This window comes from Dermacentor silvarum, chromosome 3, assembly GCF_013339745.2.
Source record: "Dermacentor silvarum isolate Dsil-2018 chromosome 3, BIME_Dsil_1.4, whole genome shotgun sequence".
Taxonomy (NCBI): domain Eukaryota; kingdom Metazoa; phylum Arthropoda; class Arachnida; order Ixodida; family Ixodidae; genus Dermacentor; species Dermacentor silvarum.
In genome coordinates this window covers 128,718,258-128,742,608 of record NC_051156.1, presented here as the reverse complement: position 1 = coordinate 128,742,608, position 24,351 = coordinate 128,718,258, and the positions used below count along the sequence as shown (strand labels likewise).

The window sequence follows — 24,351 nt, the reverse complement described above, 5'->3', positions numbered from 1 at the left end:
GCACGAGGTCGCGGGATCGAATCCCGGCCACGGTGGCCGCATTTCTATGGGGGCCAAATGCGCAAACACCCGTGTACTTATATTTAGGTGCACGTTAAAGAACCCCAGGTGGTCAAAATTTCCGGAGTCCCCCACTACGGCGTGCCTCATAATCAGAACTGGTTTTGGCACGTAAAACGCCATAATTTAATTTAATTTAAATTTTGTTGTGCATTTTACATTGAGAAATTCAATTAGTTCAGTAACGTGTCTGCGCCACGTGAAGGCCCTGCGTGGTAGTGGTACGCGAGGATTTTTTCTGACGGAACACGCCGCCAGCGGCGAACGCCACCGCCAGATTTTCTGCGACACGGGTCCGTTAACGCTATCGTGTTAAAATGACTCGTTATCAATCGCCGAACATGCGTCAACTGTAAAGTGCTCTTTCAAATATAGTCGTTTGCACAAACGCGAGAAAAGAGCTGATCTCGGCTGTAGAAGTACGATGTTCGGTACCAGGTTGTTCTTAAGTCATAATTAATTCACAAAGCGTGTTAGCAGAGAGCTGATTTTATCTATAGGGAAGCATTGGAAGATATCGCGGTCTATACCAGGGTGGTTGACGTCTGTGACGATGAAGAGCTGTCTTGGATTGACTGCTGCATTGAAGATAATGTTGCTGTCAATGATATTCCAGTTACAATACGGTGGACCAAAGCTACTGCTAGCACTGTTGTGAAACCGGATTGCAAAGTGCCGTTCCACAATGTCAAGAGTCACTCATGTTCATTCTCCTTGATGTAAAGGTCGTGTTCGTATTCAACCGTCTTGTGCTTATCGCTGGGATTATTGCCGAGAGTGGCACATTGAAATAGCGCCGGATTCTCTTTCGCAGTTTCATATGGTTGTGGTTGTGGCGGTTGTGGGAAATTTCTCATGATCCGCACGGCGTCACTTAAACCGTCAGCACTACTGCCACCAGCAGTAGTGGGTACAGTGCTAAGAGGCAGGCACGGACAAGAAGAAAGAAGTGCGCGTGCTTCTCCACCCGCTCGATTGCCAGCCCCCAGCGCCGTGTTTTTTCAGGAGCCGCTACCCTCAATAAACGTCGCGTCGCCAGTTCTCTCACAAGGTACGTGACAAAGTGGTGGAGGTGCTGGGTATTCCTCACCCATGTCGCAGACCCCTTCTGGCAGTGGAAGCACTACCCCCGTGCCAATCAATACGCCGGTCCACCGGGCCAGTCACAGGATCCGGGGACTGCCTCCTGAAGACCCCGCATCGCTTCAGACCATCTCAACCGGTATGGAAGGCGCCGCAGTGACGAACCGGTACACGTTTCAAAATCCACGGGTTCCAAAGTCGTTCCATGGCAAGGCCTTCGAAGACGTCGAAGACTGGATGGCCGACTTCGAGCGCGTGGCCGAATACAATGACTGGGACGACACAAATAAATTTCGAAGTGTCTACTTTTGCCTGGAAGACGGCGCGCTCACATGGTTCCAAAACCGTGAGCAGCAACTGACGTCGTGGCCTGAGTTCCGCCGTCAGTTACTAGACGCCTACGCCAGTGCTCATCGCCGCGAACGAGCCGAACGAGCAATCCAGGTCCGCGTTCAGCTTCCCAACGAAAGTGTTACTACGTTCGTCGAAGATATGACGCGCCTCTTCAGACGAGGAGACTCGGGAATGACCGAGGACAAGAAGTTGCGTCACCTGATGCGAGGAGTGAAGGAGCAGCTCTTCGCTGGTCTTGTGCGGAGCCCTCCGAAGACTGTCGCCAAATTTTTATCTGAAGCTGTAAGTATGGAGAAGAGGCTGCAGCAACGATCGAATTTCTATGAGCGGCAAGTGAACGTGACATCCACCACCGATATTTTCACGGCCACCAGAAGCAACGATGACCACCTTCGCGAACTAATCCGCACTATCGTGCGCGAAGAAATACAGAAGGCTTTCGGCACGTTACAAGCGGTGGTGAGCTCTATTGAGAGTGTCGTCAAAGATGAAGTTCACCAAGCGCTCCGGTCGACCTGTCCTCTTCCTTACACCGCGCCTGCACCTACTGAACACCGCCGTGCGACCTACGCGGAAGCCCTGAGACTCCCTGCACCAACCCCGCTGTTAGTTCACGCGGCTCATCCGGTTACGCTTTAATCTGCACAACCGGTACCATACATCGTAGAACGACGCGCGCCTCTAGCGTTTCCCTCCGCCGCTCCTCCCGCTGTGGTTCCGCAGGAGCAACCGGTATATTACGCCGACGATCGACGCATGACCCCTCGGAAGTCGGATGTTTGGCGCACACCGGACCGTCGGCCTCTGTGCTTCCACTGCGGTGAGGTAGATAATTTGTACCGCCAGTGCCCATACCGACGTTCGGGTTGCGGGGCTTTTCCACCTACTCACCGCCACCTCGACTTGGCCAATGACCTCGGGAGATAGAAGATTACCTTGCTCAACAACGCATGCCACCGTCTACCGGGCGACAGTCACGCTCGCCGTCACCACGGCGATTTTCACCACTGCCCCAGCGATATTCCGGCACACGATCACCAAGTCCCCGCCGGGAAAACTAACCACAGCGACCTTTGGGGGCGAGGCCGCTGACAGTCGACACGCTGAAGACCTCCGATCGACGCGAACGAGCGAGGACACCGATCCGACGTCAACTGCAGATGTACGGAATGACCGGCTTTCGCTCGACATACCGGTGGTGATCGACGGTTACGCGGTTAGCGCTTTAGTAGATACCGGTGCGGACTATTCCATCTTAAGCGGGAAGCTGGCGACGTTGCTGAAGAAAGTAACTACCCCTTGGAATGGCTCGCAGATTCGTACGGCTGGCGGTCACGTCGTTACTCCACTGGGAACCTGCACGACAAGAGTTCGGATTCGAGGATCGACATTCGTGGCGAGCTGCCTTGTCCTACGCGTATGCTCCCGTGACGTCATTCTCGGGGTTGATTTTCTCCAAGAATACGGCACTGTTATTGACCTACTGGGAGGTGTAGTCACCTTCTCAGCAGACCGAGCACTCGACGGGTACGACCACAAGCGTCGAGACGACGCCCTTCGTGTCTCCACCGAATGTGTTACGCTTCCTCCGCGAACCAGTGTCCTAGTCGAAGTGATGTGCGGTGGAATGCGCGAAGGTGAAGTGGTCGCTGAAAGTAACTTATCGCATCTACTGATGCAAGGTGTTTGTGCTGCTAGAAGTGTGCTACAGCTTAGTGATGGCCGTTCTCAGTTGCTTGTCACCAACTTCAGTAACGAGCATCGACACCTGTTCCGCGGTACTTCGATAGCGTTTGCCGAGGAAATAGAGCACGTTGCTGAATGTTTTACCCCTGAACCAGTGAGGATGGCTGACAAGTCACTAGGCAACGTCGACATTAATTCAGAGTTATCTCCAGACAAACAGGCGGCACTGCACGAGCTCTTGCTTGAATTCAGGGAATGCTTCGCAAGCTCGTCTAAGGTACGCCAGACTTCAGTTACAAGGCACAGGATCATCACCTGCGACGACGCACGCCCGATACGCCAGCAGCCCTACCGCGTGTCGGCAAAGGAACGTGAAGCGATTCGTACGCAAGTACAAGAGATGCTTGAAGATGGCGTAATCGAACCTTCTAACAGCTCATGGTCGTCCCCGGTCGTTCTTGTGAAAAAGAAAGACGGAACGCTACGCTTTTGCGTCGACTACCGGAAGCTCAACAACGTAACTAAAAAGGACGTGTACCCACTGCCGCGTATCGACGACTCGTTAGATAGACTGCGGCGTGCCCAGTACTTTTCGTCACTCGATTTGAAAAGTGGATACTGGCAGATCGAGGTCGACGAACGAGACCGCGAGAAAACTGCCTTTGTGACTCCCGACGGCCTTTACGAATTTCGAGTGCTCCCTTTCGGTTTGTGTTCTGCCCCAGCAACCTTCCAGCGAATGATGGATACTGTCCTCGCTGGATTGAAGTGGCAGACTTGCCTTGTGTATCTTGACGACGTAGTTGTCTTTTCTGAAACATTTGAGCAACATCTTCATCTCCTGCGGCATGTGCTAGAAGCGCTCCGATCGGCTAATCTCACGCTTAAACCAGAAAAGTGTCACTTCGGTTATGAAGAGCTCAAGTTTCTCGGACACGTCGTCAGCGCCAAAGGAGTTCGACCCGATCCCGACAAACTTGCCGCTGTAGCAGCTTTTCCTCCTCCTGCCGACAAGAAGGCCGTCCGACGCTTCCTGGGCTTGTGTGCGTATTATCGCCGCTTCATCGACAACTTTTCGAAGATTGCGGAACCCCTGACTCGCCTTACCAGGGATGACACGCCATTTGCATGGACGCATGAGCAACAGGCGGCCTTCGCTGAACTACGACAACGCATGCAGTCAGCACCCGTCCTGGCTCATTTTGACGAAGAGGCTGACACCGAGGTGCATACTGACGCCAGTAACATCGGCCTTGGCGCAGTACTCGTCCAACGTCAAGACGGCCTTGAAAGAGTAATAGCTTATGCTAGCCGCTCGCTGTCCCGTGCCGAGGCGAACTACTCTACCACAGAAAAAGAGTGTCTCGCGGTCGTCTGGGTGATCACGAAGTTTCGCCCTTATCTATGGCCGTGCCTTTAAAGTGGTGACAGACCACCATGCTCTATGTTGGTTGGCGAACATACGCGACCCTTCAGGCCGACTGGCACGATGGAGCTTGCGGCTACAGGAATTTGACGTCACTGTAGTTTATAAGTCTGGCCGCAAGCACGAAGACGCCGACACGTTGTCGCGTGCTCCCGCCGAATCTGTCAGTAGACAGCCAGAGGACGACGACGGCTTCCTGGGCGCCCTTACTACGTCGGACTTGGTCAAATGGCAGCGTGACGACGCTGAAATTCGACCTCTCATCGACCACTTCGAGGGCCGTCACACATCCATACCACGCCATCTACGTCGCGTCTTGACGTCCTTCTGTCTACGAGACAATCTGCTCTACAAGAAGAACTCCCGCCCGAATGACCGAGCCTACCTTCTAGTAGTTCCCAAAGACTTGCGGGACGATTTTCTTTTCGCTTGCCACGACGAGCCTACATCTGGCCACCTCGGCTCCTCACGAACGCTTGCTAGAGTGCGCGAGATGTATTACTGGCCCGGGCTTGCGGCAAGCGTAAAACAGTATGTTAAAGGCTGCCGTGAATGTCAGCGATGAAAGTCACCACCCCTGAAGCCCGCCGGGTTATTGCAACCCATCGAACCACCTCATAAGCCATTCGACCAAGTCGGCTTGGACATCCTTGGGCCTTTTCCCCTGTCAACCGACGGCAACAAGTTGGTGATCGTCGCCACTGACTATTTAACCCGCTATGCCGAGACGGAGGCGCTCCCACGAGCCACGGCTTCTGAGGTAGCACAGTTCTTCATGTGCCACATTGTATTGCGTCATGGTGCCCCATCCACTGTAATCACAGACAGAGGAACGGCATTCACGGCACAGCTCATGGACGAAATTTTTCAATTGAGCAACACCAGGCATCGCAAGACGACTGCTTACCATCCGCAGTCCAATGGACTTACGGAGCGATTAAACAAAACCATCACAGATATGATCTCTATGTACATCGACGTCCAGCACAAAACATGGGATCGCATCTTGCCTTACGTGACCTTCGCGTATAATACCGCCGTACAAGAGACGACACGGTTCGCACCATTTCGCCTCGTTTACGGCCGCGAAGTACAGACGATGCTGGACGCTATGCTTCCGTGTCACGACACCGAGCACCTGCCTTGCCCATGCTGTTTCCCCCTCCTTTTCTAAAACCGCTTCTTGAGCATCGAGCCGATGCTCTTTCCGAGGAAGGGGGGAAATGCCACCAGCAGTAGTGGGTACAGTGCTAAGAGGCAGGCACGGACAAGAAGAAAGAAGTGCGCGTGCTTCTCCGCCCGCTCGATAGCCAGCCCCCAGCGCCGTGTTTTTTCAGGAGCCGCTACCCTCAATAAACGTCGCGTCACCAGTTCTCTCACAAGGCACGTGACAATATGTTGACCATGCTACGAAATTTTCTTATGCATCTGGGGATGGCTACCGCGATAAACAAATGCAGAACAACACTCAATTGTAACTCTGGGGAACCGCAAGCAGCAAAGCTTGTTTGTTTGCAGTTATCGCTCTTGCATCATGTCGTTTTCTGTACATATGTGCGTCTCCGTGCTATGATAACCACTCCTGGCTAAACAAGAAAAAAAATTAAGAAATCCTGAGCAAGAAATAGATGTGGTTGTTCCTTTTTGACTTGTTAAAACGTATGCGGAATTTTCCGATACCGGTGAGTAGAGCCAGGAAACGTCGTGACGTATTAGTGAAATCAGTGAGTGGATATGGAAGAATTTAATCATGGGGATTCATTGCATTGATTTTGTTCAGGCTTCAGAAGAGTTGACTTTGACTGGCGAAGTGTTCGCGCTATACCTTCTTACATTCGCACATCCATGTCAGACTTCACTGTGCGAACAGTGCTTTTGCGTACTGCAAACTTTTTTGTACTTTCCTTTGTACACCAGTTGAGATCGTGTGGGTACCTGCCACGCCTGACTGTCGGGGAACCAACGGGCTAATCGGGTCGCCTGTGACACTCTTCGCGAGGCTCCCAACTTCCCCGGGCCAAGCTCACATGTTTCCCGAACTCCTCCCATTTCTCTCCAGCCTTATCGACTTGCCCGCCGCGCGTTTTCGCCTTTACAATTCGGTCTATCTCGCACACACGGCGTCCTCATCCGACAAACCCAGACGGGATCTCTTCTTTGTCCCACACGTCTACATATCCTTCGCGCATTCGCGGAAGAGCCACCTCCGTGATATCACAGGTGCGGCGGTCATGCCAATGGCTATCACATACTGTGGTCCTGCCCTCCTCCCCCCCTACATCCACCAACCTATCCCCTACCCCTACGGCTGCTTCATTGACTCTCGCAGCATCATGGCTGGCTCAGCGGTGCCTTGCCACCTTCATCGCTGGAGCGATGAAAGGCGTGCCCGGTAGGACCCTGCACTGAGGGACCTTCTCCACAACTGCTACCCTTACTTTTTATTTAATGCAGTGTATCGTCGTCATCAGCGTCGTATGCCGCTCCAATCCAGATGTGCCCAAGCCAGACTGGTTATGTTCCTTACATGAGTTGGCTTTCTTATCACCCCCTTTTTTGCGTAAGTCACTGATTTCTGTCAAACTCGGCCCCCAAATATTTGAAGATGAGCCTTAATCGGCACCCCAACTTCATCGATCCATGATGTTACGTGATTTAGCCCTGTTATTGAGTGCCCCGTCTCGCCTGTTTTGTTTGAAACCTTGCAGCCTGGTTGTAAACTTTAAAGGCCAGCAGTACTGCCAGAAGCCGGCGAACTCATTCTGTGTTTATGGTAGCATTATTGTACACTCCACTCAATTTCATTAAATCTAAAATATTGTCCCACCGTAGTGACGCTGAAGAAAAACCCATCGTCAAAACGGTGAGTTACAAATTTAACTTTTATTTTATAAAAAAAAAATTTAATTTTTTTTTATTTTACCTGTGCCCAGTAAAACAAGTAACACTCAGCACAATGACAGCGGCGAGTACATTTGCGATAGTCGAAATCTGATCTGTGACTCACACGCGATGCCTATTTGTACTTGACTCACCGATCGTTGCAGCGCAGTCGTTGGTGCTCGCACAAGTTCTAGAATGAGCAAGACTATTCGCGTCGCGCATGCAATCTGATTCGAAAAGGTTCGGCGACAGCTTCGGCAAGAGATAGAGTCGGCTACAAAAAACGAAAATGTTCTGTTCTTAAGATCTGATACCTGTAGGCGGCATCTTGCGCCGAGCGATAATGTTTAACATTTGTTAGCAGGTGAACGTGGTCACCGGAATAAGGTAAGCAAGGACTCGTGTCAATATGCACTGATGCTAAAACACAAGCAAAAAGGCACTAATGAGCTTGACAGGGTCCGCGTCCATACATGGCAGCTCGGAACAAGGAAGGTAATCATATATCACATAACGCAACGATTACGCGGCAGTAGACGTGGGTGAATATAAACTTTTTTCGAATATGAATGAAATACGATAGTAACTATTGATGCTGGAATTGAATATGGAACAGCGATGTACAGGCGCATATATTTACAACAGAAATATTTATTTCGTTATGATTAGGTACTACGCCTGTACTCACTAAGGAAAAAATACAGCCAGCTATCACGGACAATTGGAATCTGTTTTAAGCACACGATCACTACTGTTAATAGTTAATAGAGTAACTGCACGAATAGCCTCTCAGCATTTTTAACACCTGATGGCAAATAGATTTTCTCAGAATGAATGCTTACTTTACAACTAACTTTCAAAAACGCAAAATAAATATATACTAAAGAAAGATCAGGAGTTGAGGAAAAAGAAAAGAGAAAGCTGCTGAAGGACTTGTGTGCCGGAGAAACTGTAAAAGGGTCCGTTGCAAGGAAAACGTCACTGCATGGTTAAAGCGTAAAAGACGAACTGAAACCTGGGTAAACTGCCAGAAACAATACACAACACTACAAGAAAAATCGCAACTTGGGTAGGATTTCCCGCAAAACTCAAAAGAAAGCTTGATTTACCTATGTTGTTTCTACATTGCATTGAACCTTTCTGTCCTTGTTTAGTTATGATAATTCTCTATATTTTGCTTATTAGAAGAACAACAGTAAGCTAACTGCAGCAGCCAATTGTTGCGAAATATTTCTTTAGTTTCGATATTAAAAAACATTGGATAGTTCATTTTCGAATAGGAATAGTTCATGCCTAATGTTCGGTTCGTAACCGAACCTATTCATCCACCCGTAGGCTATGAAGAAAAAAAGAACAACGGCTTTTATAGAGGATAACAATGGAAAGTGGGAAAAAAGTGATTAATTCATTGCATTGACCGATTACAGCACATAAAATGGACATAAAAATGAATATCACTAAACGCCAGAGCACTAATCTTCCATTAATTAATGTTGTGTATGCGCATAAACTCACCAAGAACTTGAAGTAGTGAGGTTGGATGGTGCTGGTAATTGTGGCGAGAGCTTGATCGATACGCGCACGGGCCTTGGGGCAGTTCGGGTAGAGCTCGTTCTCGGGGGCGTGTTTTCTCAGCAGGTAGTAGCAGATAGCCGAGCTGCGGAAATAAGTCACGTATTCAAGCAGAGAACCGGAAGCAGAGCTAAGGACAGCCACTCTAATGCGGACTGCGTGAGCTGGAATGCGATAGCATCGTTGTAAAAACGCGCTGAAGGTTCGTTGTAAAGGTATAATTTGGAAGCTTACAACTAGTAAACGGGGATTCATCTGTAGCTACTAAATTAAGACGTGCTCTTTAGCACTCGATCAAAGAATCAAGATTTCTGTCCCAGTTTCGCTCATCTAATACTGTCTCCTCCAGTCATGCATGCTGCCAGTATAATTGAATACTTCGTTTACCTATAGTCCGAAGTCTGTCAACAAATTTTCATATGTAATAAAAACCAGGAGACGATGATCGTAGGTAGTCACAGTCCCATGACCAAAGTAACTGCCCATTCACCCGAAGGCACATTGCAGTGATGGTTTTTTGCCTCTTCAATGCTGTATAATTTCGAGTTTCTATTGTAGTTTTTCTTTTCACTACCTTAAAAACTACACTAGAACGGAATGAATTTTGCCACATTCCTGATTCCACATTGAGACAAGCAAATGTTATAAAACATGCTGTTGGGCACAAAACACAAGAACACATTGAACGGCAACTCATACCGTGCCTACCTCTAGCTCTTACACACCTGCTCTTACACACAATTTGGTATAAAGGACACTGAGCCATAGCGTTGGTACGACTTTGTTTTCAGAGCGTTAGGTTTGCAAGCTTTAATAGTATTCAGCGTCCACCGAGATACCCCACGGTTTACATTATGGACCTTACCTTTCATATATAATGAAGCCATCATCAGAGAAGGTAGGAATCTTGTGGAAGGGATTCAACTGCAATAAAAAAAATGACATATGACGAGGCTCCGCTATTCATTGCACAGATTGTTAATAAAGCTTGTAGGACAAAAAGACATCCTTACTGGTTCCAGTGAGCAGTATAGGTATGTTTATGGGCATCGCGACATGTAAACACACATTCGTCGGACTCAGTGAGACTTCTAATAAAAAATCGAGCTGAGCGGGAGGAACTCTAGAATTCAACTCACCTTAGTAGGAAAAATTACAGACCAAAAGGCGACAAAATTAAAAAGACGTATGTGCAACATGTAGCCGCTCACAGTGGCATTAAAATTCCTAATTTGAGAGTGCAGTAGGACGCTTCATAGAAGCATATATACCGGACGATCAATAGGTTTTACAGAATTGTCAAAAATCACCTATGGCAAGTATTGTCCACCTCTTTGAATATTCCAGTTCAAGGAATGGAATTATGCTATCTGCCACAAACGATATTTTAAAAATTGTGTAAAACTTCAATAGGATCGCCCCATATAAACGTTCACAAATTAAAATGCATTATGTACTGACCTGCATTTCCTACTGCTATTGACTTTCCCAGAACACTGTCTCTTCAAGAAAATTTGCAATTCTGGTGTCTTTTAGAACAATTGGAAGATGTATCATTCCTGCTGATGCTTGTATTTGGGCAGGACACTCCCGCAGTCATACAATAACGCAACATCCCATCCCTCCAAGGAAACAACTTACGCACCGCATGGGTACGTTAGAAGCTGCATATCTCCAGCACGTAACAAAGCAGCTGACTTTAATATCATGATGATGTTTACTATGAATCCCTCAAAGACTTCCAAGTACTCATTACAGATGATTATCTGAAGACCAGGCACCACAGGAAAAATAAATTATTACCATAATTTCAGAATTTTCATAGACATAGCTTATGTTCTTTGCTCTCAATGACCACTCGGATGACTAATGTTCTTAGGCGATGAAAATATAGCAGTCCAGCAAATCGCAAATATGATTTTGAGGCGCTGCAACAGCGCGCGCGCTTAGGGCAAAGCAAAGGGTACTTTTCTATTCTAGAAGGAGGCTTTTTTCTCCTTCCGCTTGAGAGGACCTAGCGAGGATCTTAAAATCATATGAAACAAGTTCTTGTGTAGAGCAGCTTCCACTGATAGTCGCTGTACGTGCCCTGTAAAGATCATTACTAGCCAGTGCTCACGTGACTTAATGGGTATCGTGTGAAAGAAGTTGAGAGAAATTACAAGCCCAACCACACTAGCGTGGAAAAATGGCGAATTGATGTTCCTATTTTCGAACTAAGTAGGCACATCAAGCACACGTGCTCATCAGAAGAGGCTGACGGCTAAACATTGCAGGCGTCCTTGGACACGCCCCTCATGAAGTGCATCTTAGACCAGCAACAGATTAAAGTACCCAATGAACATTAGGTAAAAGCCTCTGTGACCCCTCGGAAGTGCAATACTAAAAAAACGTGAAAAGAACTGCCAAACTATTATGAACAGTGATGATCATGACAGGCTGAAATGTTCAGATATGTAGCATCATCCCAGTCAGAGCCTTTTTACGTCTAGGGCAAGAAGAAGGCATCTCCCATGGATCTCCATTTACCCCTGTCTTTCGCCGTCTGACTCCATCTAGTGCCGGCCAATTTCCTATTTTTTCGCACGATCTAGTTTTTTGCCCGTCCTCCATTTCGCTCCCCTTCACTCGGTACCCGTTCAGTTACTCTAATAGAGCTCCTGTTATCAGCCCTGCGCATTACGTGGCCTGCGCCACTCCATTTCTTCCTCTTAATATAAACTAGAATGGGAGCTACTCCCAGTTTGCTCTCTATTCCACACTGCTGTCATCCTGTCTCCTAATGTTATGCATAACAACTTTCGTCCCATCGCTTGATGCGTAGTTCTTGACTTGTTCTCAAACTCGTTGGTTAACCTCTACGTCTCGGCCTATGTCAGCACCGGTGGAATGCTATCATTACTGACTTTTACTTTCTAGGATAGCGGTAAGCTGCTGGTATATGACTTAGTAATGCCTGTAGTATGCGATTTCCTTGCAAGAAATATTTAACTAATTTTCTTGTGCGCATTGCTCGACTTAGCAGAGAAGCGCTTCGGCCCACCTCCAAGTTCACATGCAGTCCATGGGCTAACCCATGAACTGACAGTAGTAATAGTCAAATCTTGTAAAATGCTACTCACTCGCGCCGAGCAAGTGCCCTTCTCGATGAGCAGACCACAAATTCACTGCTCACGAGCATGTTTATCGCGCAACCCGTAGAACCTGTGTTTATTGCAAACGGGATTCACGGCCAATCGTAACATTTCTCCGAACATTTCTTTCGCTGCGATAATCAAGTCTTCAATCTGACCTTGTGAGATTCAATATTGCATAACACACATGTTAGGTACCCCAATTTTGAGAATGTCAGCTAAAGCAGCGTCCACCCGTGGTGTTTAACGAATGCACAGCGTAAATCTGGCCGTTAGGAGTAATAATACGTTCGTATTCAGCGTCTCATGTCAATCATGCGTATTTATTGACCGCTGAATTTAATGACTTGTGGTTTGGGAGCTTCAATGATTTCGTCGCGGTAGTTGTGCTGACAAACGAAACAAAGCAGTCATTGTAATGACCTTAGATATCAATTTTGCTTTAAAGATACACCTACGAAACATGTAACAAAGTGTGGTGTGAAAAGAGTGCTCCCTTTTTTTGGAATTAAACTGGCACACAGCATGTATGTGGTTATATGGCAACATTAGCGTCTCAATGTGGAAAACCTTGGCTTGGTTGATAACACTCAGCTATAAACGTACACCTTATCAGTCGCATACCTCTTGGCGCCTTATCTCAAGAGCGCATGAACACGCAGCCTACGTCCCAGTCGTCCCAGTAGACACTCGAGGAGGCCACCAGCGTAAAATCTTAGCAAAACACCGTATTCGCCAAAGGACTTCGACTGTTTATGTGCAGGTTCACGGAGACATTTCTGAACGGAACATCTGCCAAGTCTCTAGTAAGCGTCGTATTGTGCAGCACAAAGCGCGAACTCTTGCTTGCTCAATTTTCTAAACAGAGCTTTTTTTACGACATGGGCTCTGCGGCTCCCGTAGAGTTTCAGACAAATATGGTTTCTTTATTGCAGAAAGTCTTTCACAGCTGTGCGGTCTCATAGAAGATGCGCGTGGTTGTGCAGGCCTAAGATAAAAAAGGGGAGATACGGCTTCCTACAGCACTACTGAAACACTTATACCGTATTACAGCGCACCAGGTTCTTGCTCCAAATACTATCGAGCATGACTTGTAGAGATTAAACTAATTTACGTATAACTGCCTTCGAAAAACTGTTGCGTTCAAATGAAAACCACAGTATTTTAGGCTTCAGGCCCCCTGCTAATGTCTCGATTTTCTGCTCCAAGAAGAAGTTGGATTAGCCAGGATAACCTTAGTGCGCCCACTTAGGACGGCCATGCACGGTGCAAAGGTGATGACGGTGTCATGGAAACAAAGAGGAAAGCGTTGCAACTTCTCGCTGCCCGGTGTCAAACCGGCTTGTTGATTTGGGTGCGCTTGCGCCGGTGCCGACATCTGCTAATGCGACTTGTTGACGAGCGTCCGCACCGACGATGTAAAAGGTAATGGTCGAAGTGATCAATTAGCGACTCTACAGTGTTCTTACTTGTTGAACGCTGCAGGCGTTAGTGTGCGCGAAAGCGCATCGAAGTAACTGTCATCTAGCAAGGACAAACTGCCAGCAACGTTTGCTGATTAAAAATGAAATTGTGGTGTTTTATACGACGAACCCACGGCATAATTATGAGGCACGGCATAATGGGAGCTTCCGTATTCAATTTCACCACCTGGGCTTCTTTAACGTGCACCCAATGAACGGCACACGGACGTTCTTGCATTTCGTCCTCATCGATACCCGGCCGCGCCGTGGCGACGATTCGATGCCGCGGCCTCGGGCTTAGCACCGCAACACCAAAGCTGCTACGCCACCACGGCTGGTCAACATTTGTTGATGTATATACTGAATGGCGCACGCTGTGTTTGTTTTTGACCGATTTTACGCTTCTAACAAGAATATGCTAGAAAGTAGTGATTGCGCCTCATCTTACCTTGTTAGGTTAAGACGTGCACAAGCCAATTTGCCAAGAGAAGTTTGGAGTTCGCGAGGAAACTTCGCGGACTGGTTCATGGCCGACGAATAAGCGTGTGTTCATGTGTACATTGCGAAAATACTGAACACTTTCGACAAAATAAATAAATGAAATAACTCTTGTGACGCCAAAAGTCGTAAATGCACGTGCGCAGCTTCAGTGCTTCTGTTTCGTTGCTGTCGCTACTGATGTGTCGTTGCTTACTCTATACACAAAGTATTCAACTCTATGACGTCGATGGATGTCAAGCCCCTGTTTGATACAGCGAAGTTTTTGGTATATAGATTTCAGTAATGTACTTTAATTGTGTGCTTAGAAGGTCTTATTATGCATGGCGATTATGACTGCACTAAGTGCATGCATGCAATAAACGAAGGCAATTTCATGCAAGACACGTGCTACAAAATGAAATTACGCGAAAGCTACTTGGTCAGATGTGTATATCCATCGACGAACACCGGCTCCTAAGAGACACGGACCGCCGCAAAATTTGGCAATCGACGCCATTTTGGCAGTGCGGTGGCCATCAGCAGCGATCCGCGTTCGCCGACGCCAGTTCACGCAGACAACGCCCACTGGTCAGCGAGTCAACCCACCTTGAGGTATTCCGGCGCGAAGTGCTCGCGCTTGAAGGTGTCCACGTTCTTCAGCTCCAAATCGACGCCGATGTGCTTCGCCAGCATCCTCACCAAGGCGCACGGCGGGCTGCCGTAGAGGTTGTACAGGGTGTACGGCATCGCGCTGGGGGTCGGTGGTGCTCTGCACGAGGCAAATGCTCCAAAATGAATGCTGGCGTTCCGTGCAACAACAAGCCGGTGTCTGCTCCACTCTCGCCCGGTCCCAGAGGAGCAGTGGATACCGTGGCCGTCCTTGGGGGAAGGGGCCGTCGGCGTGGCTTGCCCGGCGGCACCCCCTCCCCCCGCTTCCGCCCAAGTGCCGCCGTGGCGGGCAAGGTCGTTTACGCAGCCGGTAATTTTGCCCCTTTCCTTACGGAGAGAGTCCGAGGAGGAGAGAGCACGGTCGTTATACAAGATAGGATGCCGCAGTTTGCGGAGCGCCAGCCGGACGCTGTTTTACAGCGGCTTCTGTGCAGCGCTGTCATAGGCTACGCTTGTTGAGGCAGACGAAAAGTAGTTATGACGACTTGCCCAGCTGTTCTACACGCACACGGACATACAGAGAAAGTTCATTGTTAACCGAGGAGGTTAGCTTAGCGACAAACTAGAGATTGTTCTCCGGTTGTGAAATATGATCTGGTAAAAGGCACAGTTTGTAAAATACACGGACGACAGATGAGTGGCCAGCGCAATCAGCGTACCATTCTTCTATTTTCAGCGCTGTACCCTTTCCTTTAAATCCGCACCAGCTCACACAGCGGTCCGTCCTGGTTTAATACATGATGACGAATGAAAAAAAAAAATCGAGCTAGAGGGAAGAAAGAAAACGAAAGAAAGACACTCTCACACAAACACACGTGAGATAGCGCCTATAGCACGATACGCACCAGCACGATAGCACCTAGCATGTCTACAATGCCCAGTAAGATATAAGAAAGCCATGGCGTTGCAAGAATCGTCCCGAGGCCACCTCTTCTGCTTGTTGTCGTTTGGCACCTATAGGAGGTGGCAATGTATCGTTTAAGATGCATCGTTTCGGAACCGTGTCTTTACATGTCAATTAAGGTTATTCGATTTCGTTGCTTCGTCTTGCAACTAAGTTGAGCAGTATTAAGCGAAAATGTAAATTTCGTGGAACTCACGAGTGCAAGCGAAGCCATTTCTTTCGCAAAAGAGGCGTAACACTGCCTGGAGTACTGAACCAATCAGTGGAGGTAATCCGAACGGCTATGTAATGCGAAGCGAACAATTGTAGGCTGTGACAAAGTATAGTATTTGCTTGGGCAGCCCAAGAGGAACGACGTTGAATGTGGCGGCACAAAGAAATTACTCCTGTTATGGGCCATAATGCTTGTTTCACGCGATGCGATTTTCGCATTTGGCAGCACCTAGTGGAACATTGTATTATACTTAACGCAAACCTATTTAGTCGCCTTAGGCGATCACAAAGTAAAACGAAGTAGAAACTGCTTCGGTGAAACGTCTTTTGACGTTTGCCTTCACCGCACTATGAAAACAAACACAGGCAGACAGGCCAGTAAATATCTGGGAATCCGCGTTTTTAATGGTTCCGCGTCCCCTTCGTATGTATACGAAGCAGCACAGAAGTTCATCACGTCCAATTATTGAATAATCGCGCGGATGAAAAGAGCGGCTGCGCGTAGGCTACAACTGTGAATTCGGATGGAAATTCTCCACACGTGAAATCACTGTAAAAGGAAAGAATAGACGCAGTTGTTGACCTGATCGAGTACACTGGAGTAGACTGCAGCCGCATGGTCTGTGGCGCTGCACTTAACTCCCAATGAGTAGCCGCAGACAGCGCGGAATGCAGCCTTCCCATCTCCCACTCGCTTCGTTTTCCCTCTCCATGCTCTCGCCCGCATTCCCAGCGTTGAGCAGTGTGGTCATTTGCGCCAGGGGCATCTTTGAAAGGAAGCACGCGCCGTGCATCGTACGCCATAGGGTTACGCACTTGTGGTGTACGAGGGTTAACACCGGTCACATTCGGTCGGGCCACGTTTTAGGCAGCGGGTAACGATGCGAGAGGCGGGCAGACGGCACAGCACGGAGAACAAGCGACAGCGAGTTTGTAACTTCCCTTAGGAGCGATTCATCAAGCGTGTTTCAATTCTTCAATTATATATACGCCCAGGCTGCTTCACATGTTGTGGTCGTGTAGCTACGGACCTGCACTATACGACTAATGCGCAAGGAAGTTTTATTTGCACGGATTTTTTTTTTTGTTATTCTATCTTGGGCGGAATGCGAACGCGCGTCACTGGCTATCAAAACTGCCAATTCAAGCTAATTAGCAGAATGCCGTAAACACTTAGTCATCCCCATGCCTTATTTCACCATGGGATAATGCATTGTTACGAAATGAAAAAAAAATAAAAAAAGAAAAGTGACAAGGCGGGACACCTGCCAACAAACTGTCGTGTCGACGTCCTTGCTAGACCCTCTCCACCTTCCTGTGATTCTTCTTCTTTTTTCTTCGTTGCTTCTGTTTGTTTCGATTGTGTCTTAAGGGCAGATACACGCCCACGCAATTCGAGCATATCTCCATCAGCGGCCAGTACTTATATATGCTATTCGGCGATATAGGAATAAAAAAAAATATGTATGAGTCCCTAAGAATAGCCCCGGTATGGTAACAAGGTGTTTCTTGAATTTCTTTTCTGATCAATCAGCACACGTTAATGAGGGCGTGGCTCAAAGTGGCCATAATATTATCCTCCCTGTAGGTTTATGTATATCTACAGTACACATTCGTGCGCCTTTGGCAAGCATAAAATTCTATGTAACATAAAGAAACAAACAAGCAGCACCAAGAACGAAGGCCGCTATTAAAGCTGTATGGAGCGTTCCTTTACTCCTATTTGCATTCGCTGAAGTCAGCCTGATGGCACGCTGATCTATTTACTGTGCGTTTGTTCTTTCGTTATGGACAGGTTCCCCAATAAAAATTTGCAAAACGACAAAAAATAACTATATTCTAGCTGCCGCCATTTCTTTATTTGAATTATGAATGTTTTTTTTTTGTTGTTTTTGCTGTCGCTGTTTATTCTATCTTTTATTTTGTAAGAGTTATTCAACTAGTCTATTGAATGTGACATGTTGTTTGGTACATTTAGGAATCCCGCTATTCAAGCCACTCTGAGGAGCTAACCTTTCGAGCAGTACTTTTACTGCGTATCTTATGCCAGGGGCACGTGGAATGGCCCTAAATCACCGTTCACCGTTCGTAACACTCGTTTTAAAGAAACAATATTGACATAGCGGTCAAGGCAGTCAAAGTGCAGTCTCGCAAGATTCAGACTGGCAAACGTATAAGCACAACGGCACGACAACCGGACAATAGAGGTCACGTTCAGCAGGTGTTTGTGCGTCATGTGATGAAACTGGAGGCAGCAACTTGTCGACTACGACAATCGTTCCCAAGAGTTGACTTTTTGGACACCACGTAACGGACATGTTGAGGGGTTGCAGTGAAAAAAAAACACTAATTGCAAGGAACAAGAAAATGCAAAAGGGGCTCGCAGCGCCATAAAATGATACATTTGGTGGCACCGATAGAGATTCCTACAAGAATTTTTTAGAAGCAAGCGTGGCGGTACGATCGCTCAACTAACATGGCAGTGGTCGGTAATGGATACAGTACAACTGCTTCTCTAAGCTTCATGCTTGTTGCTTCAAAGGTTTCTGTGGCATTATTTATTAGGCTTTACATTTGCTAGTAATTATATATGTTCCTTACGCATGAGAGCAAGAAGTTCCGGGTGCGCATGCATAATAAGGATTTGTTGCACTTATAAAACACTCTAAATATTTTATCAATTTACAAAGTAAGAAAGCCGTCTGAAGCCAGAAGATTAGAGGCTAGGCAAATCTATGTACTGCCTGTCAATACCATGCTTACGTAACCACCATGTTTGAAGCTGTCTTAAACACTAGCACTATATTTCCCTCTAGTAATTTGACAGCAACAGCGGTATTGTGCTCACTGCTTGATGTCCGTCACTGGTGTCGGTATCCGCTAGCGCCTTCCTACGAGTCTTTTGTGACTTCATAAAAAATGAAGCTCAAAATGTGGAGAGTAAATACTGAATTTGAACCCCGGTCTCACAGAGTAGCAGCAAATATTTTGCCCCTCTGTCATTCCGCGAATGCTACAGAAGAGAGAAATTCTGGGCCTGGAGAACACGGTCACGCCGCTATAGTTACTATGCAGCTTGCGTGTAAATCAGCACCGAGGTTAAAAAACTGGGTAATTAGGTGATATTTGCGAAATTTGCATGTGTCACCGAGTACGCATGCTAGAGGAAGCGTTGCACAGGTGGAACTGGTGACACTTGCCGCATTGCCGATTATCATGGCCAGTCGTGTAACTGTCTCAGCACACTACATAGGCAACTAACACTGTGGAATAAACGCTCTTGTTTCGCTATTACCAACTGGTTCCGTTCCGTTACTTCAGAAGTCATCGTGGGAAGCTGCTCGTTTACAAAAACTTCCTTCCGCCCAAATCTGGCGTATACGGTTTGGTCGTCTTGGACTCACGTAGTGACGGGAACATAAACAGTGAACACCAAATTCAGACCGAGAAAGGCGATAAGATTTGTATTCGATTTCATTAGTCGGTATGCATGACAGAGTGCGATGCTGGAAATAGCCGAATCAGAAACCCTTCAGAAGAGGCGCAATAAAGAGTGAATCAATTGCATGAATCTACTTTGTTATGAAAATATAGGCATAAATAAGAACACGTAGACTGATCCTCTCACTCATAGGCCCACCCGTTCCAGCCAAGCTAAAACCTTAGAGTGCACCACTGTAAAACTGAAGCGTTTAGACATTCATCACTTCCTCGGAATGTACTGTGTGTTGTGGTGCTTGCCTGCGACACTGTAGATTCATTTTTTAATCTACCTAAAGAAATAACATAGATGTGCGGTATACATCGTCTGCCCTCCCTCGTTCCTTCACTTTTCAACCTGTCTTACTGCGTGATCCCACGCATGTTTCTATTGTTTGATTGTTTGTTTGTGTGCATCGGCCAATGTCTGGTCTGTTAACACACACCCATTTCACAGGGGGTTTCACTTAACTTGGACCAAACTTAAGAAATATGCAGATGCCACTTAGCTGGACAGAACCAAGGTAATGTTGTTTGTTGTCGCATGGAGATACCCAGATTATTTTTGGATTCTGCCTGAGACAATTAGTGTTAATTAATAAACTTCTCAATGTTTATAATAAGATTTAACGTGCGCATGAGAAAACTGTAGAGCAGCATGAGAAACTCCCGATGCAGCTTTCTGTTGCTCAATAGGTGCTAGATAAAAGTGTTTTTCCGAAATTAACAAATGCCCGCGAATACACGCAAAGTGCCTCGAGCGGCCCGTCGCGCGGCAAGCTTGCGTGTATTCCGGGGTTGCTTTCACGCTCAGAAAAACACTCATATGTAGAACCTCTTGAACATCAGAAAGTCCTAATGGGAGTTTCTCATGCTGGGCTACAATTTTCTGATTCGCACTTTTTATGTAATTATAATAATTCAGAAGTTTATTAATTAGGACTGTCTCATTAGGCGGAATGCAAAAAATATTCTCAGTATCCCCAATCGACGGCAAACAACATTACCGTGGTTCTGTCCAGCTAAGTGGCATCTGCATATGTTTCAATCTAGGTGCATGATACTTGGGACACCCTGTATAACGAGCTAAATTGCACGACACACGTGGCTACGTGTCGTATACATATACTTCTGGTTTCCTACCGTTCCTTCATTTTTTGGCAAAGTGAGCGAAAAGAGCCGTTTACTCATAGCTCTACATACTGTTCTTTTATTGCGATATAAATTATAAGTACACTCCAGGAGCATTCCGCCTTTGGCATCGCCGGGATGCTCTGTACAAAGTCCAAGTGCGAAAACATCGGAGCTGCGCGCAATATCTTGTGTGTGCGAGTGAAAGCTTGCGAGGGTGCACCGAGGATGGTGGCTCGATTTAGCGCACGCAAGGGAGAAACGCGGAGAAGAAGCGAACCGTCTTCCATCACACGCCAGACACTAGGCTGAGGGGGGGGGGGGGGGGGAGGGAAGTCTACTCAGGCGGCGGCGTAGGGCGCCTCAGCGCGGCCGCGCGGGCCCTATCTTGAAAGCGATCTGCGATGGGGACAGAGTCTAGGTGCGCGGAAGGCTGATAGCTTCGTTTGCGCGGTCTTCTCGCCGCTTACTTTGCGTGTTTACGTTGAAGCGAGAAGCAGCGCCAAGGTTACTTCCCTCACTGCTGCTGCTGCGCTTACTCATGCCGGCGATTTGACAGCGAGTGTCCGCGGTCATCGAATGGGATGTGTTCATGTTCGCCATTGCGCACGTGACATTAAGCTTGTCGCTTGAGTTAGTAAGCGAATGTTTAGAAATTTATACGGCGGATAAAACTTCTATACTTACTTCGAATAGCTGTCTAATATTTCCTGTTGCGATCGATGATTCGCCTTTCGGGCGAAACTGCAACTTATGTTTTGCAAGCACCATGCTTTCATGCCCTGTTTTATTCCTTATCCTTAGTTCAATTTCTTTTCATGTCAACCATCGCGCCTTGTATTCGATGTATGCCCTGTTAGGTCATTTTCTATTCATGTTATGTACCCACTCCTGCCTAAGGCCTCTTGCCAGAGACTGGCAGTACACTTGAAATAATAAATAAATATATGAAGTCCGCTGTAAAATGTGCAAACAAGATATGAATAAGCAAGAAACAATAGCCGTGTCCCTGCACTTCATCGCCGGAGAAAGCTGCCTCCACAAAATACGACATTGTTTCTGCTTCTTGACCAGAGATTCGCGTGTGAGTACCTTTATATGTTTACTCCGACCCATAACGCCCAACACTATGCAAGACAGACTGTGCAAGAATGCTCCGCAGCAACATCCACGAAAGCCGCCAGATGTTGTCGCAAGAGACAAGTACCAGACATATAGGGAGAAGTGACAAATAGATGGTGACGAGATGTACCTCCTGTTGAAGACGGATATGAAAAGGCAGAATCGGGCTTAGGCAGCCTGTTTAGCAGTAGCAGCTCAAGTGTGTAGACAATACGTCGCAGAGGTCTAGGCGCAATCCCTCGCTGAGCAAACAATGAGGATTGCTTTAAGGTTCAGTAAAATACGCATAGGCAACGTGCTGTCACAAGTAGAACCTTTCGCAGGTTTTTGACATTTCTTCAATAATTTAGAAGATAAAAATATTTTAAGTGTCTCGAACCCGTGGTTTCAAATTGCGAGCTTCAATGCCAACTTGGACATACTCTCCACTTGCCCCTGCCTCCGCATGCAAAATTCCTTCCCTGTTTTCTACCATTTGGAGGATATGGAGGATCGCGCAACTTACACGTCACGGGCTCCGCCATTTTTTAATATTTTTTTTCCTCTTACGTTTCTGCTGCGCGGTGCACTACCGTTGACGGCCTCGCAGGCGAGCTGTTGTGTTTGAGTCATTTTGCGCGCTTGCCTTAGCGCGCTGTGCACGAGAACACCAGACTAGTGGTACGATAAGGCAAAATACCACGCGAACACAGAGGCAGACGCAAGTGGATCGAAGACAACGACCGCGCGCTGTAACCCGATAGAGAATGGGAGACATTTTTGTTTTGTACGCGGGTGCGTCTGCAGGACGGCGTAACCAGAAGAGGAACAGGAAACACGTCTCTCTTGTCACGGCACGGAACAAAACGAAGCATCGCAACCATTTGGTTTGGAGGTTTTATTATTTCTCTTAACTTTATATCGCCTCGTGAAGCAAGAGATAGAAAAAATAACTGCTGTAGTCTTGAATGAATCTCTAATTCAAATGTCACGGCGAGGTACGTTTCAGCTACACGAATCACGCAGGCGCAATTGTGCGTCTGACCTCGACTCTCTGGCCGTGAGCGTGACTCCTCTGAGAAGAAGGGCGCGCAGCATTCTGTTTGAAATTGCAGCCGTTCTCCAGGCGTGCAGCGGTGGTGTACTTTTTGATGTGATCCTCAGTGCGCATTTCATACAATACGGTACGTACACTGCGCTTCTTAGCTTAAAATGGCAAAATCTGGTGAGGCGCCCTTCAAGGGAAATGCAAGCAGGCTGTTTACGACAAAACCCAATCGTAAGGAACGTGTTCCAAAGAGGGACCCCGCCAGAAGCCAGTCAACGAGAAAAGCTGAAGCAAATGTAGGTCTTCCATGGAATGAGCATCTACTACACAGCGATAGTGTGACTAAAAGTGCTCAAAAACCTTGTATACCAGTTCTCATGGTTTTCGGAAAAGCTTGTGCTCCTCACAATGTCCATCCTATATAGAAATGCGAGAAATGTCTATCAATTAGGGATGTGTGCATCAATTAGGAGTTAAATAGAAATAAGCAAGGATTTCGTTTGAGTCCTTCTACAGGAATTATAAGTACTATCGCGCTCAGTATGAGCTACACCGCGGGAGCGCGTGGCCAAGCGCCCTGTAAGGTTGAACAGTGGCGCCGATCGTGACATGTTTTCGAGTTATCAGGGGAGGGTTTGGCGGTTCCTGCGAGCTCGCATCGCCTCCACTTGCTTGCTTTCACCCTCTCCCTCCTTTATTTGAAGGAACATTTTGCCATTTATTTTGCTCGTTCCTCCTGTCTTTACTGAAGATGATAAAGTGACTTTGCCACCGACCAGAGATGGCGTGCGAAACTTATCAAAGAATGAGCGCTACCTTCGTTCAAGAAGGGCTATGCAAGTGCTTTTTACTTAAATTAAACACTTTCTGATCGCGTCATGTTTCTAGTGAAGAGGGATACCCGGTGACGACACAGGCTGTGCAATATTTTCAGAAGAGTGTTTCAGCAGAGCTGTGCGGCCAATGCCCAACGCGTTGCCGTTGATACCGTTCCGGTGCACGTTAGCATCATTTCTTCTGTGGCCGCAGTAGCCGTACTTTGCTTGTTTACCGGAACTACACCTGATACGTTCTAATAACATATACCATAACAATAACATTAATAACATATACCAGTCTCTAGCCAGTTCGCCTATAAAATCGAGCCGGCAGGAAACGCTTTTCTTGGATACGTCAACGTGAGGTCGTGTGTAGTGCTCTTGACTAAGAAACTTAACTGACTTCCCACAAGATTGCGTGATCATCAAAAGAGAGCAAAATGTGGCTGGAATGAAAAAAAGGCTTCCTGTATTTCAGTGAAAACAAAAGCTGCGCTGCTTTTTTGGTTTGTTTTATTTTTGTGGGATAGGAATTGGCAAGTATAGCGTAATATGACAAAGAAAAGCCAATTTCTCGCAGTCAAAGAAATTATCACCAGAAAAATAACTCGAGAATTGTAATATATCTTCATTCGAATACAAAGCAAATAACATAGTGAAAAAGCCCTAGTCAAGATAATTATATGAATAACAACGCGAATAATGTATACTGACTGGAATCGGAAAGCATAAAAAACAAAGGCAAAATTGTAGTAACAACAGAGATAATGACATTTTTTTAATATGAAAGGAAATATTAAAGGAGAAAAACACGAGTAACGAGAAAAGAAAATAGATGGAGCGGTC

General features: G+C 47.0%; 2 protein-coding genes across 2 annotated transcripts in view; one reads left to right on the top strand and one right to left on the bottom strand.

Annotated features, from left to right (window-relative positions):
* LOC119445778 (glutathione S-transferase 1-like) overlaps nucleotides 1-24,351 on the top strand; it is a 603,258-nt gene that overhangs the window by 285,340 nt on the left and 293,567 nt on the right. The gene's annotated exons all lie outside the window — the stretch shown is intronic.
* The window catches only part of LOC119444778 (uncharacterized), a 51,490-nt gene that overhangs the window by 7,471 nt on the left and 19,668 nt on the right, over nucleotides 1-24,351 (bottom strand). The window contains 3 exon segments of the mRNA XM_037709125.2: nucleotides 9,008-9,149; nucleotides 9,930-9,988; nucleotides 14,748-15,219. Of these exon segments, the coding sequence (XP_037565053.2) occupies nucleotides 9,008-9,149; nucleotides 9,930-9,988; nucleotides 14,748-15,219 (673 nt within the window).